The following is a 17,655-nucleotide window of genomic DNA, read 5'->3' on the forward strand; positions in this document are numbered from 1 at the left end:
AACACATACATCCGCCCCGACACTAATGCTTCAACTCTCCGGTACATGCCTAAAACCTCACCACAAGCTTTGGTGTGGTTGCTGTGCATGCAGAAAGAGGAAGAGTGTACATGGTGGGCTGGTTACAGTAGGTCTCGCTGGGGGGCAAACATTTGTTGCTCTTAATGAACCACTCTGATTCTTATTAAGGACCTTTCCCCCCACCAACTTCACTTCTTTGTCCCCCCAATGTCTTTCCGTCAGTCTCTTCTCCGCTTCCTGCTAAACAACCTCCCCCCTCGGCTTCGCTCTTTTATCAAGGCCATCAAATCTCACACGTAATTAACAGGAAATGTGAACTCGGAAACTTAATGTCTCGTAAAGTCGAAAGACAAACATTTTATCGTTGTTTAAGAACTGACTTCAAATCCACCAGCTCAATTAAAAAAGAATAAAGATGCTGGGTTTATTTGGAAAAAGTCAATTGGAAAATTTAATTGTTGTAATGCATGCTAATGAAACCTGTTTCATGGTTAGCGCTTCATGTCAGGGAACAAGCAGACTGCACTTCTTTTTATTCCTTTTGACGTACATGTCTGTCGTCTTGTGCGTTCATTTAATTCATATTAAATTCCATCAATATGATTGTATATATATTATTAAGTTCAGCTCATTTCTTCCTTCTATCAGGATGGCATGTGTAAACATGTCACAAGGTGTGCTTTTAGAAATAATAATTTGCCACTTTGTTCGTAATTGGAAGTGAGCTGACACCACTATATAAATACTAACGAATCTGATATGTTGCCTTTGGTGTTTGGAAACGATACTGAAAAAAATCAACAGGTTGTTGGATTAATATGAATGATTTATTGGGTTTGAATTTCCCAGAGTGCTGATGATCAACATTAATAAAAAAATGTGAATGTAATATGAGTACTTTTGGCTCCAAGAGGCAAAACCTTTGTGCAGGGATGACTCAGGGAGAGAGCATGTTCCCCCCCTCTGCTTTCACATCTATAGGCGTTACCTGTTTCAGACAGAGAGAGAAAGAGAGAGAGAAAGAGAGAGAGAAAGAGAGAGAGAAAGAGAGAGAGAAAGAGAGAGAGAGAGGAAGAGAGACTGAGCCATAAAGCTGAGCTGCTGTGAAGATGACTCAGACTGCTCTGGCAGATGCTGTTAGTTTGAGTTGTGCACAGACACCACCTAGTGGCTGGTAATGTCCATACTACATGATAATGATCCTTGGAAGAGAAACTTTCTGAGATGATGGTGATTTCTAACTCACTCTATTATATACACAGTAAACAGTGTACAACAGTGCACATTCAAATCAAGCTTGTCAAGTTCTGCTCTGTCTTCCAGCATTTTGGTAATCTTTTTCATGGTCAAACACATTTTTTTCTGCATTAGTCTAGAAAAAGTTCTGTTTAACTTGTCACACACACACACACACACACACACACACACGTAACTCCTAAAAAGCCCTGTGGAGTTTTTTTTTTTGGGTCATGGCATGTCTGTTGGGTCGACAGGGAGAAACCCGTTGTGTGAGTGTATAATTAACGTGTCATCATGCTGTTCCCTCACACCTTGGTTGAATGATTGATAGCTGCTATGCCTGTGATTATTTTATAACATCACTCCATGTTGGAATTCCACACCATACCTAGCTAAATGTCAGTCAACTTCACTCTGCAATCAGCAAAATTATTTATGTCCTTTCGCTCTTAAGCAAATACACGTGAGGACACAAGCGAAGTTGGAGGGCGTCCACTGCTGCCAAGCCTCTCACTGAAATACTGTCGGAGGTGAAAAGAATGTTCTTGGCTTAGGTTGCCATGCTGGCTATCACTATTTGCTTGGAATAGCATTATACTCAGTGTAATTGGTTGATAAGGTAAACACTACAATTATCAACATAACAGAATTTTACCTGAGATTTTGACAAATGTTTTGAGTAGCTCAGTTGATTTACGGTTACCAGGTTAAGCTTCTGAATGCTTTGTCAGGTTTTGTCCAATTCTTATTTTTTTCTTGCTAGATTTATATTAGTTAAATTCATTCAGTTTTAAATGTTTTTTCAATATCCAACTGTATAAATGGTTTTCAGGAACCATTTGAAATTTATTAGCACCTTACAGTTTTGGAATGTTATAGCTCATTTTGAAAGTTAAACAAAAGCGAGTTACCCCTCCCAGTGTTTTGTGTAACCTGTAATTTTCTATTCACCCCACAGTCGTTAAGCAACCACCTAAATGGCAATATGATATGATCATTACCTGACAGCTGTCCAAATAACGAGGCTTCTCTCTTGTGCCACTTTTGTGTCGCATAGTGCCCACAGGTGGTTTACTTGAGCACAGCTGAAGTGCAGCTCTGAAATGTCACAAACACGTATCGCACATGTGAGCTGAAACGAGGTGTGTGTACGTATGTTAGCAGCCCTGACAGGGAGAGTATGCAGTTTGCGCGCTACAGATTTACGGGGCAGGACCAGAGTTATGATCTACACAACTCCATGTCATCGTCCATCACCTTACAACACATGAAATTCATGGAATTACATCTCCCTTGCCATTTAGTGTAAAATTTTCACCTTTTCTTCCTCTGTTCTCACCCCCCTCCCTCAACCTTTCCCAGTGGGACATTCTGTGCCGTCTCAGGAGTCTGTGCATGTGTGTATACTTACACACAAAGCTTTGTACACCCCTGGCTTCCCACCCCTTTCTCACACCTTCTGAGCCACCTCTTTTTTTTCTTGTGAGCCCAGGAAGGGTAGGAAGTGAGGGGAGGAGGAGGTGTGTGGAAGAATGAGGGGGCATGTTTAAATGTTTCCATTCTTGCCATGACCATTGTATATTACCTCTGGATTCTTTTTTATCAAGTGTGCTGTAAAAAAATTTTTTATGATAAACAAAACCTGGCTGTAAATCCAAATTTTAATATTAAATATTGATAGATTTACACTGTCCTGCCGGGCACTATTTTTTATCGTGGAACATCATGTTCTCTTCACATTGCCTCCTCAGGTGGGTTGGAGCACAGCCAGGGATTACTACACCTTCCTTTGGTCTTCTATGCCAGAAAACTATGAACCAGGAAGTACTGTACACAGGACTGTGGTGTTTCAAGGTACACACACACACACACACACACACACACACTATGTAAAACCACTATACAGACTTGAGGTATTCCAAAGTAACTCCTCCATTTTACGGCACGTATAAAAACCAGCACTTTTATTTAATAAGGGAACACAGCCGCAAACGACGGCCTGGGACCTGAGCACCTCTGAAACCACACACATGCACACATACAGAGAGCCTGCAAACTGGTTTTACTGGGCCTGGAACGGTCAGATATTACACAGTGAAAATATGAGAGTGTGCTGTGGTGTGTCAGGAGTCAGTAAAAGCAGTTGGCTGCTGGGTGGTTCCGTACTTAACTCCTCCGTCCCAGAGAACCAGGCCCAACACATCAGTAATGCTCCTGTGAGATCTCATTACCATATAAAATGTGATGTGTTACCCAGAGAAACATTCACTGTGTTGTGCGCACAGGACAGTGCTCTTTGCTTTTTGTATAATATAGTATTTTTACCTCAGTTTTTAAGCCGATCAGTTTTAGATATGCAAATGTTTTGGCCAGACCTGCTTTTTTAGGGTGGCTCTATTGACAAAATGGAAATATAATATTCATAGATATGTTTTAGTGTATATTCACATCCAATATTAACTGATAATTGATTACCTGATTAAATGAGCCTATAATATACACATAGGGAGCAGGTTCTTTTCTTAGGAGATATGTTTATACTGTGACTTAAACCAGCCAGCGACTCATGTTTGGCTGAGCTAGTTAGTTTCAGTTCAGCAACCTCAACGCTGGATGCCACTCCTTCACATTGCCTCCTTAATTCTTCCCGATAAACTGAAATCCAATTTTAGGAAAAAAAAGTGAATTTAACACACGTTTATCTCTTTGCACTGTAGGGTATTATGTACCTAAATCTGATGGAGAGTTTTACCAGTTCTGTTATGTCACACACACCGGTGACATCAGAGGAGCCAGCACGCCCTTCCAGTTCAGGTCAGCTACGCCCAATGAAGAGCTGTTGACCGTTACCGAGGACGACAGCAACTCAGACATACTGGTCGTCACCACGAAGACGGGCCTGTTAGAGGTAGGCCACACAAAATCAATGCACTTCTTATTTAGTTTTTCATCTTGATCCATAATTAAATAGTTTCAGCGCTAAGCACATAACCGATTCACAGGTGGACCTGACGGGACCTCTGACCTCACAAAGAAGGAGGAGGACAAGAGCAAAAATCCCTATATCAGCATTAATTATTTATATTTTGTACTTCTAGGCAGCAACACATTGTAAAATAGACAACAGAACCTGTTGATGATATGGACTGTCTTTAAAATGACCAAAGTAGGGGAATTGAACACCATATTTTTCGAAGAGCAACTACCATTCCCATCTTCTCTCTCTGTCCCCTCAACCCCTATCCTGCTGCTTTATAGAGAGTGGAGGAGGCACAGCATGAGCGCAGAGAGCTGCTGAAGGCCATGCGGCTCCTGCAGGAGGAGAAGCAACAGCTGCAGGAGGAGCAGAAACGACTTGCCAGGGAGAGGGAGCAGGAGAGGGAGACATGCTGTCTGCTGCGGACGCACAACCAGGTTAGAGGAAGGGGGGGTGATGTGACGTGATGGCAGAAAGGCAGGCATGCATGCAGAGGGACATTATGTTTTTTATGCACACACAGCATAACATGATCAGTTGTAACAAGAGGATAAGATGACTGCACAAAAATAGTAGTTCTAATCTAAATGTAGAAGTACAACATTGCAATTGAATATGAGGTATTTTCAGTGTATTTAATCACGTGTGTTAACATGGGCAGAGGTGAGTGCATTCATAGACGGTTAGCCTCTGTTTGCAAGTGTGTGGAGCCGGTTCCTCACCAGTGATCACAGGTCTGAAAACTTCAAAAGCCAGAATTCATGAATAATTTGTGCCCCTGTTTTTGAGACGCACAAAGAGCCACAATGAGTGTGTATATAAGTGCGCGCACACACATGCGCATGTAAGTGCCAGTGTTTCTCTCCTTTTTTAACGACCCAACTCAGTGGGCCAGAACGGAATTGGGACGCAGTTTTCTCGGGCATCTGGCGTCAGGGAAGGTGCCATCGCAACCACAGAGTGAACAAACATGACGTCAAACACACACATGCACGGGCGCTCATACACATTCACAAACTGCCCCCCTTCAAACTCACACTCACATTTGGGTTCCACACCACAAGGTCTTTCTAATGTGCATTCAAACATGCACAAGCGTGCACACACGCACAAACACACTCATTATGCCACCCGCTTGCAAACCCTTTTAGTCTGTGTGTGGAATGAGGAGGGTAGTCCGCAAAACCGCCTGCCTGAAAAAAGGGCCCTGCCCAGCCTCAGGGACAAACACCACTCAGTCACGCGATTTCAGTGGCCACTGCTTTCTCACTGTCTATTTTCTCCTTGTGTGTCTCTCTCTCTGTCCGTCTCTCGGTCCCTCTCTCTGTCCCTGTCTGTCTCTCTGTTCCTGTCTTTCTCTTTGTCCCTGTCGGTCTCTCTGTTTCTGTCTTTGTCTCTCTTTTTTAAAGTGATTTTAGTTCAGAGTTTATTTGTGTGAGCAGAACATAGATAATTTGGCTCAGGTTAAGAACATAAAAAAAACTGAGTCAGATTTCAGATTTGAGTATTTTATGACTTGCCCTTGTGATGAGCAGCAGCTTGGCAAACACACCTAAAACCAGTCAGGTTGAGCAAACTGAATGAAAGCAGAGAGGTCTGTTGTGAAACATTGCCTGAAGTATTGTGAGTTTGAATCCAGTCTCTTATCGCCCCCTGGTGCAGCTCTCAGGTCCAGACTCAGAGTGAGAAAAGGCTGCTTTGATTTAGTCTGCAGCTCTTTTTTTTTTTTATAAAGGACAAAATCGCCATAAATTACATGGTAATACAGACACACACTGTTATTACTGTTCTGCTTTCATTCAACAGGCATGTCCATGTGTAGATATACGACTTGTGTGAGTAGGTGTGTGTGTGTCTTTGTAGGGCATTTACAGTAGGTACGTTAGCTCATACCATGAAGATGAAAATATCCTTTGAGTTTAACATGAAAACATAAGTACATATTTTGTGGCTGCTAATTTTATGACTACACTTTTTATAAGGTCTTTATGCACTGCTAAAGTGCTTTCCAAACGCCAGCAGTAAAAATCATACAGTAATCTACACAGAGCCAAGCCCAGAGGGAGACAGGCTTGACTGTACGTCGGTGTGTGTGCATGTGCACTCGATCAGTTACGGATTGATGGCTGTACTGTGCACATATCTGCCTGTCTCCATATGTCCTTGAGTGTATAGCTGTACCGTCCTCCTGAAGTGTGTGTTTGCGAGTATGTGTGTGGGCGTGCTACTAGGGAAGGGGTGTGTGTGCAGAGGTATGTTGTTATGTCCTATGAGTGATTTAATGTCCTTCACTGCTGATTAGCACCAAGTTCAAACAAGGTATTTCCTCTGCAGGAGCACAACGTGAGTGAAACAGAACTTACATGATCTGTGGAACAATAACCGGAATCTTTTGGAGTTTACCAATGCTAGGCAGATAAAAAAAAAAAAAAAGTCCTGCATGTATTCACTTCACACTGCTGCTTTTTGTACAATAGGACATTTCAGCTACTTCAGATACTAAATATGCCTTTTGCAGCCATGAAAAGGCATAATTTGCGACTGGAGATTTATGATTGATAAGATAAGACTTAAGAGATGCCTGGGGGAAAGTTTCACTTTTTGCAGCTGTAATATAAATATGCTTTCGAGGTTGGAAACAGAAAAAGAGCAGTTTACAAAGTACATATAATTTATGTGTCATAGTATTTGACACTAAATAAAAACATTTCTGCTAATATTTGTGCAAATGTACACTTGCAGTTTCCATAAAAATATAGTAACAGTCAAGAGGGTACTGCTGTGATAAACTGCATTAGATTAATATGGGCTGCAACTGGTATAAAATGTAAATGCAAAATGCATAAAAGCAGTGCAACATACAGCATGTAATATATGCAACATGAAAAATGTGAGTGTGTTCGTGTTTCAGATGTAGTCCAGCACTTTTTCTTCTCACCTGAGTTCAGCTGTCGTGATTGGCTCCTGCACCTGCCACCGTAATCCACATCTGCCCCCTCTGTCATGCAGGAGCTGCTGCGCTCGTCGCAGGGCCTGTCAGAGGAGAGGGAGGAGGTGAGGCGGAGGCTGACGGAGGCCACGGACCGAGTCCGCCAGCTAGAAGAAGACCTGCTGGGAGTCAGCCAGAGAGGCCTGCAAAAAGAGACGGAGCTGGACTGGTGAGTGGAGAATGCTAACACATGTCCATCAATCATCCAGACTCGTCCGTTTCTCTGAGGGCATGACTGTTAAAATATCTGTGTTTGAAGCAGGTTTCTTGTCTGCTTTCTGCTTCCTCAACATTTTCATCATTCCATTCGTCGACATGCAGTTGACAAAATTAGTGAAAGCACAAACCAGGGCCACAGACATTGTCATTGAGTGGAATCAGCACCACTCAAACAACAGTCTCAGTCATGGTCTCTGCATACCAAGTCCGAGTGCAATTGTCGCATGTTTAAAAATAAACACGACTTCAAGTTTTCAGAACAGGATGCGTTTCTGTCATCTGTCAGAGGTAATCCAGAGAGTTGTTTGAGCTGTTGGGGATCAATTGGATGTGTCTTCTTTTTTAAATATGCAATCTCATTGCCGGTAGCGTATCAAACTGGACCACTGACATCCTTTAAAGACTTGGAAGCTATCTGGATAATTTCGTAGCTCATTGGTTAGAAGATGAAATTCTCCTTGCCCCAGGTGGCTTATCAGGTATCTGTGTGTGACAATTTTCATTGGATGACGGATTTTAAAACACATACAAAAATATTCAATTGCTGTGCATGTGCACTTCCAAATACAATCAAAGCTTTGCTAAAAACATACCTAACCAGGAGGTGTTGCTGCATAGAGATATGCCAGCTCAAGCTTTTTCCAAAGCAGATTTTACAAGCCTGCTAAAGTTGCGTATTTAGCTAATGAACAATAAGGGAGCATTCCCTGACACTGCATCTTGGACTTAACGTCTTTAGTACTGCGATGACTTAGTTTGACAACTCTACAAGTGGAAGCTTCACAAACCTTAATTTTTTCCCCCAGTCTGCGGGATCGTCTGAAGAAGCTGACGGCAGAGAGAGACAGTCTGGAGAGCCAACTTAAGAACGAGAAGGATGAAAGAGAACTCTACAAGGTGGGGGACAGCTCTTCACGGCTAAAAGAACGCCTATGGAAAGCCCGACTTTATTGTCTAACTTAAGCATTTTTGTCTTTCTCCGTGCTGTCTCATGTGTAGGTCCACCTGCGCAGCACAGAGCTGGAAAACACAAAGCTAAGTGCAGAGCTCCAGATGTTGAAAGCAGTGGAGCTGAACCGCGAGGTGACCATTGCCCAGTTCCAGGAGGAGCTAGACAGGCTCAGAGCCTGTGTTGCCCAGCGGGACAGCTTAGAGAAAGAGCTGCTGTTGCACAAGACTGATAAGGTAGTAGTGGTTGTTTCAAATATCAAAAAGCCACAGTATAAATACAGGAAATACATGTCTACCACACTTATATCTGCCCATCTTTTTAGTAAAATCAACCAATCTCTATTTAAATCCCTTCTACATGTCTTTAGGCAGAGCTGGCCCGTATACGCGAGCAGCTCCGTCAGGCTGAGGAGCAGCTGCAGGCGTCCCGGCAGCAGGCCTCCCTGCTGGCCTCGGAGCTCCGTGACTCAGCCAGCGCCCGTGACCACACGATGACTGAGCTGTACCGCGCCCGCTTGGAGGCTGACAAGCTCCGCGCCAGTTTAGCTGATGCTCAGGCCGAGTGCCAACGCATGGAGAGCCAGTTAGACCGCATGAGGAGCACTGCACAGAAGGAAGTGGTAAGTTCTAGAAACCCTTAATTAGTATCTTTCTCTTTCTGTGAAGTGATTGGCCAGGAATAGCATAAAATTTTAATGAGTAATCACAACAAAGAAGAGATCGGATTTAAAGTAGAGTTGACTAATATCACGATTTAAAAGCGGTAGAACATAATCGTCTTGTGGCTAAATCCTATTTCTGTATTGCACCAACAGGTGCTGCTTTAAACTAGACACAAACCAAAGCCCATGAATAATGCTGCATTTTTTTATACATCTTTTCCTCTGTTTCAGGGTGTTGGGACAAGTGGGGAGGTGAACCCCAGTATGATGGTGGTGTCAGAAGCAGAGGCTGAGCTGCAGAGGGAGGTGGAGGAGCTGAAACTGCGTCTCCACATGGCTGCTGAACACTATAAGGAGAAATACCGGGAGTGTCAGCGCCTCCGCCGGCAGGTCGCTAAACTGAACACAACTGAGTCACAGGGGGTAAGTAACTGGACGGTGAGACTAAGGCCAGTAGTGTACTCACTGTTTAACCACGTGTATGCCATTTCTATTGCTAATGACGAGCTCCTAATGACGTGCCCACTGACCTTGTCAAGGACTCGCTACTAACCCAAGACACGTCTGAAGCCTTCAGATAGATTTACGCCTAAACAACTAGGTGTAATCAGATTGCGTTGATGTATTATTCACATTGCTGTGTGTCTGTTTGCAGGAGCCAAAAAGAAATGCATCAACTGAGACGACACACGAGCCGCTGACCCCTAGTCCAGAATCACCCACAGCAGGTATACATACACAGCTAAAACATTTTCACCAAGTCTCCTCAACGGACCATATTGCTTTGTAATTGCGAAAAGATTTAAACAGCTAACTTCTCCATGACTAGACCTTTGTTCTTTCTTCTTACTATGCAATTACTATTTCTGTCTTTGCCTAGACACGCGAACATGCACATCTTTAGACAAGTTCAGGCATATTTTGAGATAAAAATCAAAAATTATTCATGGAAAAAAGAATTGAATAAAAGCAGAGGTGGATGAGCTGGGGTGACGGAAGAACCAAAAATGTTAATTACAGACCTATGATAAAAAAGATTCCAGGTGTTGTTGGGAAAATGAAAAAGCGATTATGTTAAAATGTCCATAATTAGCCCATCATGGTAATTATTACTACTTTAATCAAAGCAGAGGAAGTTCAGATAATATTGTATACCTTCTGTGTTTTTACAGGAAACATAGCTACTGTGGTTCTACAAGAAGCAGCTGAGATTACAATCATTCCAGAGCTCCTGAACAGGAACACACATCTCAGTACAGAAACAGAAGACAGGCAGACAGAAGATAGGCAGAAGGAGAGGGCCGAGGCAGAGGGTGTGGAAGAAAACAATGAAAAGGAGAAGAAAGAAAAAGAAGAGAAGGAGAGCCTGCCGGAGGAGAGCCTGAGAATGACGAGCTGGGTAGAGGTGGAGAACAAGAGGCCGGGTGCCGAGGTGGAGGGTGCACTGAAGCTAGAGGAAGTGAGGGGCGTAGAGGAGGAGCAGGTGCTGCTGGAGGTGGAGGGGACGAGCATGGAAGAGGCGGACATAGAACAGACTCGCTCGGTGGAGGAGGAGCTAGCGATGATGGAGGAGAAGTGGCGGGAGCAGTGCGCCATCAACGAGACACTCAAACAGAGGCTGGCCAATGAGGAGGAGCGATTCAGAGTAAGACACACACACACACACACACACACACACACACACACACACACACACACACACACAAAACTACTGCTACTACTAAAACTACTTGGACATTACATGCAAATCGTTGAGCCTATCTGTGGTGCCTCCTCTGCTGACTCGGTTTGGTTGAAAGCTAACAGGTGAGCCTGCAGGTTTGTTGTCATTAGAAATGTAAGAAAGCTGCTTTGTACAAAGTTGACAAACCGCGTCATCATACTCATACTTCCTCAGATGCATCAGTGTCCTGATTGTCAGCTGGCTTTGCGCAGCTTTGCGCAGCTTTGCATGCCAGTGTCTCCATTTACATCGCAAAACAGGACTGGCTTACTTAACTGACATCTAATAAGCTGATTGTGAGCGCCCTCTGCTGGAAAATTACTTTGGTCAGTCTGATGCGTTCCTAGAATGTATATATTAAATTGAAACCGGTCATTACACTTTGAATATGAACTTTTACCTCCACGTTGGAATTTATGTTTGAATTTTGGATAAAAAGCGACTGTGGCCACTATGGTTATGTGGTTGCCCTTGTACGGTGGCTGGATACCTCTTGTAGTGACCGCAGGTTTGATTCTAACCTGGCCCTTTGCTGCATGTCTTCCAGCTCTTTCCCCCTTTCACGCTTGATTCTGACCCATCAAGATGACAACTTCAGAGGAGTGAAACTCCACATTTGAGAATATAGCACCAGCATTTTCTGAATTTTGCTCAGTAAGTTACTTAATCGATTATCAAAACTGGTCAATTACATGTAAAGAATATTAATTTTAATTGAATAATTGTTATAGCATTAAACAAAGTAGTAATGCTTTGAGACAAATCTCTTGAAAAGAACACTATTTTTGCAATTGAGTTGAGCGGGTATAGCTAGAGGTTGTAATTGAGTAAATGTACTTATTATGGGTTGAAATCAATTTTCTTAATTGGTTCATAAATTGCAACAAAAACACTTTTGCATTTAACTAGAGCTACTGCATGCATGAACATGTAGCCGCTGCATCCATGCCACTCATGAGCCAGTGTGTGTGCGGTTTGTGTGACTCAGTACAAGTATTGAGCTTGTTGCCTCTACGTGGACCTGCTGCATTTTGCGTGTGAACGTCCGCCAAAGTACCTACTGCCATTTAATCTCCATGAGTGAGTGCGTTTATTGGCGCTGTAAATAAGACCCCGGCCCGGAGCCACTCTTAATGGCCCCGGAGACTGACAAGAGAGGCATCCGCAGAACGCCGTGCTTTACGGCTTGTTTACATCAGCCGCCCAGAGAATGAAGGCGAGGGAGAGGAATAAGACAGGGAGAGACGAGAGGGGAGGGCGAAGCTTAGAAATTCACTGCTGCAGACTCGCTTCACCTGAACTTAACCTTCTAATGCTGCGCTGTAAATTTATGAAAAGAGTTGAGCGAGCGAAAGAGGACAAAAGCAGATGAAAGGGAAGGAGGGGTGGGGGCGAGAGAAGCTTACAGAATTTAAGAGTGAGAGAAGCGGGATAGACAGACAGACATGAAGCAGAGAGAGAAACTGCAGGAGACGAGGGAATTGGAAACTTTGTAATGGGTTGAAATAAGAGAAGAGCAGGCAACTAGTCATGTAAACTATCCCACAGGGTCAGTCCTGTTAGAAAGTCTGATATTTACTACAACCCCCTCTTCTCCTGTCTGCCTTGGACACAGCGAGATTCTGTGTGTGTTTCATAATAACCACACGTTTGATTCTGGGTATACTGATGTTCCTCTTCATCAATCGACACAAATGGAGTGGAAACTTAAACTGAAAGTAAGAAAAAAGGTTGTTAGCAGTGCCAGATAAAATGAATCTGTTACACAAGACTAGTGAAGCTGTCATTAACAAATATAGTATGTGAAATTTGCAAAAAGTGTGAAAAGTCATGGATTCAATGAGCAGAAAATTGTTACTCAGAAAAATAGACCACACATCAACGAGAGCAAAGATAAATTCCTTGTGTTCTGATAGTAACTAACCCTAAACTGTCTTCATCAAGAAAACACTTAAAAGACTTGAGTTAACAGAAAAGCCCCTCGAGGAAATCCTGTCAGTTATTGAAATGGATACAATAATTGTATGATTTCTTAATTTTGATGATTTCTCCCTTGATGTAAATGTATTGTGTGTGTTTTCTGTCTGTAGGTGCAGATGGCAGAGCGGGCCAGTGAGGTGACGGAGCTGAAGCGCAACCTCGCCCAGGCTCTTAGAGACAAGGAGCAGCTGCAGGAGGTAACGCTTCAAACATGCTCCTGAATGAATAAGCCTTCTCCATAATTCAAATCAGCCCTTTTTTATGTTTTTATCATAAATATGAGCTATGTTTAGTTTGATTTTCAAAAAACTATAAACTATCTGAATACCAATCTCTACTGAAAACTGCTGACTGTAGAACTCACATACATTATGCAGATAATGTGGGCTTTCAATTGAATTCCATTGAAATATCATCACCTTTTAAGTGCAATGTCTGAGCTCTTTTCTGTAAATTTTCCTTTCCCTTCACACTCCCCCACTATCCACTAATTAAAACATCTATACTTCTTCCTTCGCCCGTTGGTACAGTGCCATTAGACAGTGCAAATGCCACACGACGTGTCTGTTTCACCTTCCCAACCCTGGTTTAAATGTTAAACCTGATAGCAGCGCACTAATGAAGTCGTCGAGAAAGGAGGTCGGGCGGAATCGCGTGAGGAGGGAGAGAAAAAAAAAGAGGGAGAGGGCGAATGCCTCTATCAGCGAAGCCAGAGCGGAGGGAGCCAGAGTCTGACACCCATTACAGTAATGAGTAGGGTACTAATGCTCTTGCTTCAGATATAATCACAAAGGGCAGGGACAGTGTAGAGGGAAAGTTAAACTCTTGAGCTGAAAGAACCTGGTGCCTGTGTGGTCCCAACAGTGCACTTAATGAAAATGCAAAGATGTAACATACAATTTAGAAGTAGTGAGAAGATTATATGAAAATGCTGCTGTAGCATCTGTTTGTTTTTGAAGATTGTTTTCTCTCTTGCTCTTCTCCAGGAGCTGCAGCGTTATGTGTGCAGGCAGAGGGAGCAGGAGGCTGGTGCTCAGGGTGCTGAGGCCAGGCAGCCGATGGTGCTGCGCTACCCGCTGCCCTACCCCCAGGACCCCTCCCCTCCGCCGCTGGTGCCACAGAGGCCCGCTGAGCTGCAGTTCGGCAATCCTTACTCCACCGACACCACGAGAGGTGGGAGGAATTCAAACTTCGGTAAACCATTCTTTCTTTCTCCTCTCTGTCAGGATGTGTAACTGTTTTTTCTTTTTTTTTTAGACCGGGTGGATGTTGCTCTGTCTCCTGAACACATGTCCCGTCCACCACCGGAGGCCCCACCCTGCGCCCCTCCCTGTGCACCCCCGATGACACCTCGAAGCCCTGAAGCCGGGGCGCCTGGCTGGGAGAGGGAGGTGGTCTGCATCCAGCCCTCTCGCAGCACGAGCCCCCCCGACAGCCTGGAGCATCCACCAGAGGAGCCACGAACTGTACGTCCATATAAATACACACCTCTGCTCAGGCACAGCAGTCCCCGAAGTTCACACACTCATAAATATCAGTCCCCTAAATGTGCCTGATTTTTTTTTTCATCAAGATCCCATGAATCATTCCCTGGGAAAGTGGTGAAAATGACAGAATGCCCAATAACCCAGTGTTCAATGCTCAGATCCAACCCAAAATGTAACGTTCTTACCTTGCTCACGTCACATCTCTCCACCGACAAACAAATGGGCACAGTTGAAAACATAACTTCCCAGGCTGAGGTAACTAAAACTCAGGCTGGCAGACGTTCTTAAATCCTTTATCTTGTATGGAGTATGGGTATTAACTAAGATTTGACATGTATTAGATTATATGTCAGTATTGCATACATGAATACCATCTGTTATTTTATCAGTGTTTCTGTTGAGGAAAAGACTTTGTCAATAAGTCATAATAGCACCACATCATCAATCTGATCTCAGTTCAGCAGTATACTGGGATATTTTAAAGGAGCATTAATGCACAACACACTACTTTTGATCAGAGCCTTTCTTTTCTATCCTCGCTTTGTGTTTTTGCAGCGAGTTCCTGTCATGCTAATCCCTTGCTTATTTCACCCTGTCTCTGTCTCTCGTCTCTGGAGTGCTCCTCCTCGCTGAATGAAGGAAAATGCAGCTCGCCCTTAAAAGCTGAGGCTTTGAACTCATTTGCATAAAGCTCTAATTAGCGTCACTCCCTCAGAACTCGAGAGAGATGAAGATAATGAGGATCAGGAGAGAGTAATTGGGAGGGATTTTGCACAGACATCAGATCATTTAGTGTTTGCTAGATTATATATTTTGGTTGTTTTGGGAGGTTTGTGTATGCTCATCTCTAAAATAGATACCTGCCTCTGCATGCATATTTTCACTAGTCTTTACTGGCTCAGATCATTCTGTCAACCCATCTCCTGATTTTTTTTTTTTCCATACACTCAAAGTTAAAATTTGTCCTTTTCTTAATGTGCTTGTAGGTCACTGACGGGGCTCAGCCGTCCTGTGATCATCAGTCCAGTAGACGCACTGAGGCCAGGAGCAGCTTCTGCTTTGACTCCAGGTAAAACATCTACTCAAACCAGACAAACAAATTTAAAAAAACTACACGAGAAAGGGTGTTTTCATTTACCAGAATTACATGCAGACCAAGACAATAACAATAAATAGAAATACAAAATATAGTTATAAAATATATAAAACGAAATTCAAATGGATCGAAAAACAATTGTCCATTATAATAAAACATTTAAAAAGCAGAGAAAAGTGTACATGATCAATTCATTTGCTTTTTGAAATGAAAACACATTTAAATCCACTTAGGACTTTTATTTGGATCTGAATCGAGTTACACACACATCTGCACCTAATTGTACACACACTGTTTGTTTGTTTTTTCATCAAGATCCATGAAATTATTCTCTGAAAAACACCCTCACAATCTTAGAGGAAGTGAAAATAATACGTCCATTAATGATAACGTCTAAACACAGTTTGACATTTGAAGAGAACCTTATGTGCCTGTTCTCTTCCTCAGGCTCTTCAGGGGCATAGCACAAAATGCAGATAATAAACAAGCAGGAGGTAATGCAGCATAGTAACAGTGATTCAACAATTACTTTTCTCGCTGCTGAAATTCCTGTCTTTCATTAGTTATATTATGGTCTGTAGAGCAGAAGCGTCCCAGTCTGCTGGAAAGACTGTTGATCGTCACTACAACAGAGACACTGCTGTAGAGCCATAGCTAAAGCAAGACAAGGCTCCATCGTCACGCCAAAAAAACACCAGAGTGACATCTACAGTATTTCCACTCTTTCTGTCTCCTTAGTAACGACGTTCACAAGCGCTGCCCGCTGTGCGAGGTGATCTTCCCGCCCCACTTCGAGCAGCGCAGCTTCGAGCAGCACGTCGAGAGCCACTGGAAGGTCTGCCCCGTCTGCTCCGAGCAGTTCCCGCTCAACTGTCAGCAGCAGCTCTTCGAGCGGCACGTCCTCACGCACTTCGACGGCCACGTGCTCAACTTTGAGCAGATCGATTAAAGGATTTATGGGGGGGTTTACACCTAGAATCGTGGCATACGGTATGGGTAAACATGTGTTTGTCAGCAATTAGTTCATTTTAATTGGGGTTTGGTTAAGTTGTCTTGTTGATATACAATCATTCACACTTTTTCGGTTCCTAAAGGTTAGAAAAGAATGTAGTTTACTCCTGAGAGGGAGCAAGAGGTCGTGCTTAACACAGCTACTCCACCGAGGTGTTTGTTTAGTCGTGTGGCGTTCACCTAAATTCACAGTGCGTAAAAGGATCATGAAAACGTGGGAAAAGTACCATGATCCTTTACTTTTCTATCATTTTTTTAAATGCTCCATCTTTCTGCTTCGATGGACCAAAGCACCACTGGAAGAGCATGTATTTATTCTGTGTATAAAAACAATTCAACACTACAAAACTAGAATGAAGACAGTAAATTTAGCAGGAGCTTTGAACAGAGGATTTATAAAAAAAACAAACTTTTAGCATCTCAAGTATCTTAATTTTAGTGGCCCTCTAAATATTTCTTTACAGTAAGTAGGATTCTCTTGTGAGAAAGTGCTTCATCTTTTCCTTCTCTCATGGAAAGGCAAGGAATTGATAATAACATGTTTTTTTTTTAAGTGTAAATGCAGAGATCTGAATATATGATGTCTTAAGAAGTCATCGGAGTGAGTATATAGTGTATTATGACAGATGAAGGATAGGGGAGATTTTCTTTCTTTTTGACTTGCAATCTATGAGCTACTGAACGAATGACCGTGTTTTTGCGAACAGAGACGTCAGGTGGTTCGAAACAGCACTATGTTTTAATGTATCTGCACTAAATAAGGCTTTATTCTGAATGTACTGTACATATGAAAGTACGTCTAAGTTGTGGAGCGACTTGTGAATTACTGTCGTGACCCTGCCCCCCCTCACTGTAAACCTCCCCTCATGTTTTACTGTTGAAAGAATGACGGGCCAACAAGGTTTTACTTCCCGGTGATTGCACTTTCTGATCTTTGGTCGGGCCGAAGGACACTGTACCATGTTGAAGGGAAATAGACAGCTGAGATACACTTATATTGTTGAGTACTTCCACGTTTTGAAGTTAAAACTGTGAAACGTCATTTCTTTGTGCGCTGCTCCACGAGTGAATGTCGCCGCTAGTCTATTTTTCTGTCATTACAACAGTGTTTTAATCAGGCTTTAAAAATTGCACATGCCCAGTAATCACAAGGCAAACGTGTGTGTGTGCGTGTGTGTGTCATGTGTCTGATGCAGCCAATTCACGTGAGAATGTCTGGACGATGGTTAAGTGTGAACTGCAAAGATCTTTATGAATAAAGTAAGCTTGTTTAAATGCATTTCAGCAACTTGTGCGTCAC

The 17,655-nt window shown here is 43.0% G+C and overlaps 1 protein-coding gene across 2 annotated transcripts in view; it reads left to right on the plus strand.

The window, feature by feature from the left end:
- Positions 1-17,634, plus strand: part of tax1bp1a (Tax1 (human T-cell leukemia virus type I) binding protein 1a) — a 19,708-nt gene extending 2,074 nt beyond the window's left edge. For both annotated transcript variants that reach the window (XM_020090666.2, XM_020090664.2), the window contains exons 3-17: positions 3,012-3,114; positions 3,978-4,168; positions 4,519-4,674; positions 7,247-7,395; positions 8,252-8,342; positions 8,445-8,630; positions 8,765-9,016; positions 9,290-9,481; positions 9,714-9,786; positions 10,231-10,703; positions 12,872-12,958; positions 13,748-13,934; positions 14,019-14,227; positions 15,235-15,317; positions 16,083-17,634. In XM_020090666.2, coding sequence (XP_019946225.2) covers positions 3,012-3,114; positions 3,978-4,168; positions 4,519-4,674; positions 7,247-7,395; positions 8,252-8,342; positions 8,445-8,630; positions 8,765-9,016; positions 9,290-9,481; positions 9,714-9,786; positions 10,231-10,703; positions 12,872-12,958; positions 13,748-13,934; positions 14,019-14,227; positions 15,235-15,317; positions 16,083-16,293 — 2,643 coding nt within the window. In that variant the 3' untranslated portion in view covers positions 16,294-17,634. The remainder of the gene's footprint in view (positions 1-3,011; positions 3,115-3,977; positions 4,169-4,518; positions 4,675-7,246; positions 7,396-8,251; positions 8,343-8,444; positions 8,631-8,764; positions 9,017-9,289; positions 9,482-9,713; positions 9,787-10,230; positions 10,704-12,871; positions 12,959-13,747; positions 13,935-14,018; positions 14,228-15,234; positions 15,318-16,082) is intronic.
- Positions 17,635-17,655: the final 21 nt, after the last annotated feature.

This window comes from Paralichthys olivaceus, chromosome 20 (genome assembly GCF_024713975.1).
Source record: "Paralichthys olivaceus isolate ysfri-2021 chromosome 20, ASM2471397v2, whole genome shotgun sequence".
Taxonomy (NCBI): Eukaryota; Metazoa; Chordata; class Actinopteri; order Pleuronectiformes; family Paralichthyidae; genus Paralichthys; species Paralichthys olivaceus.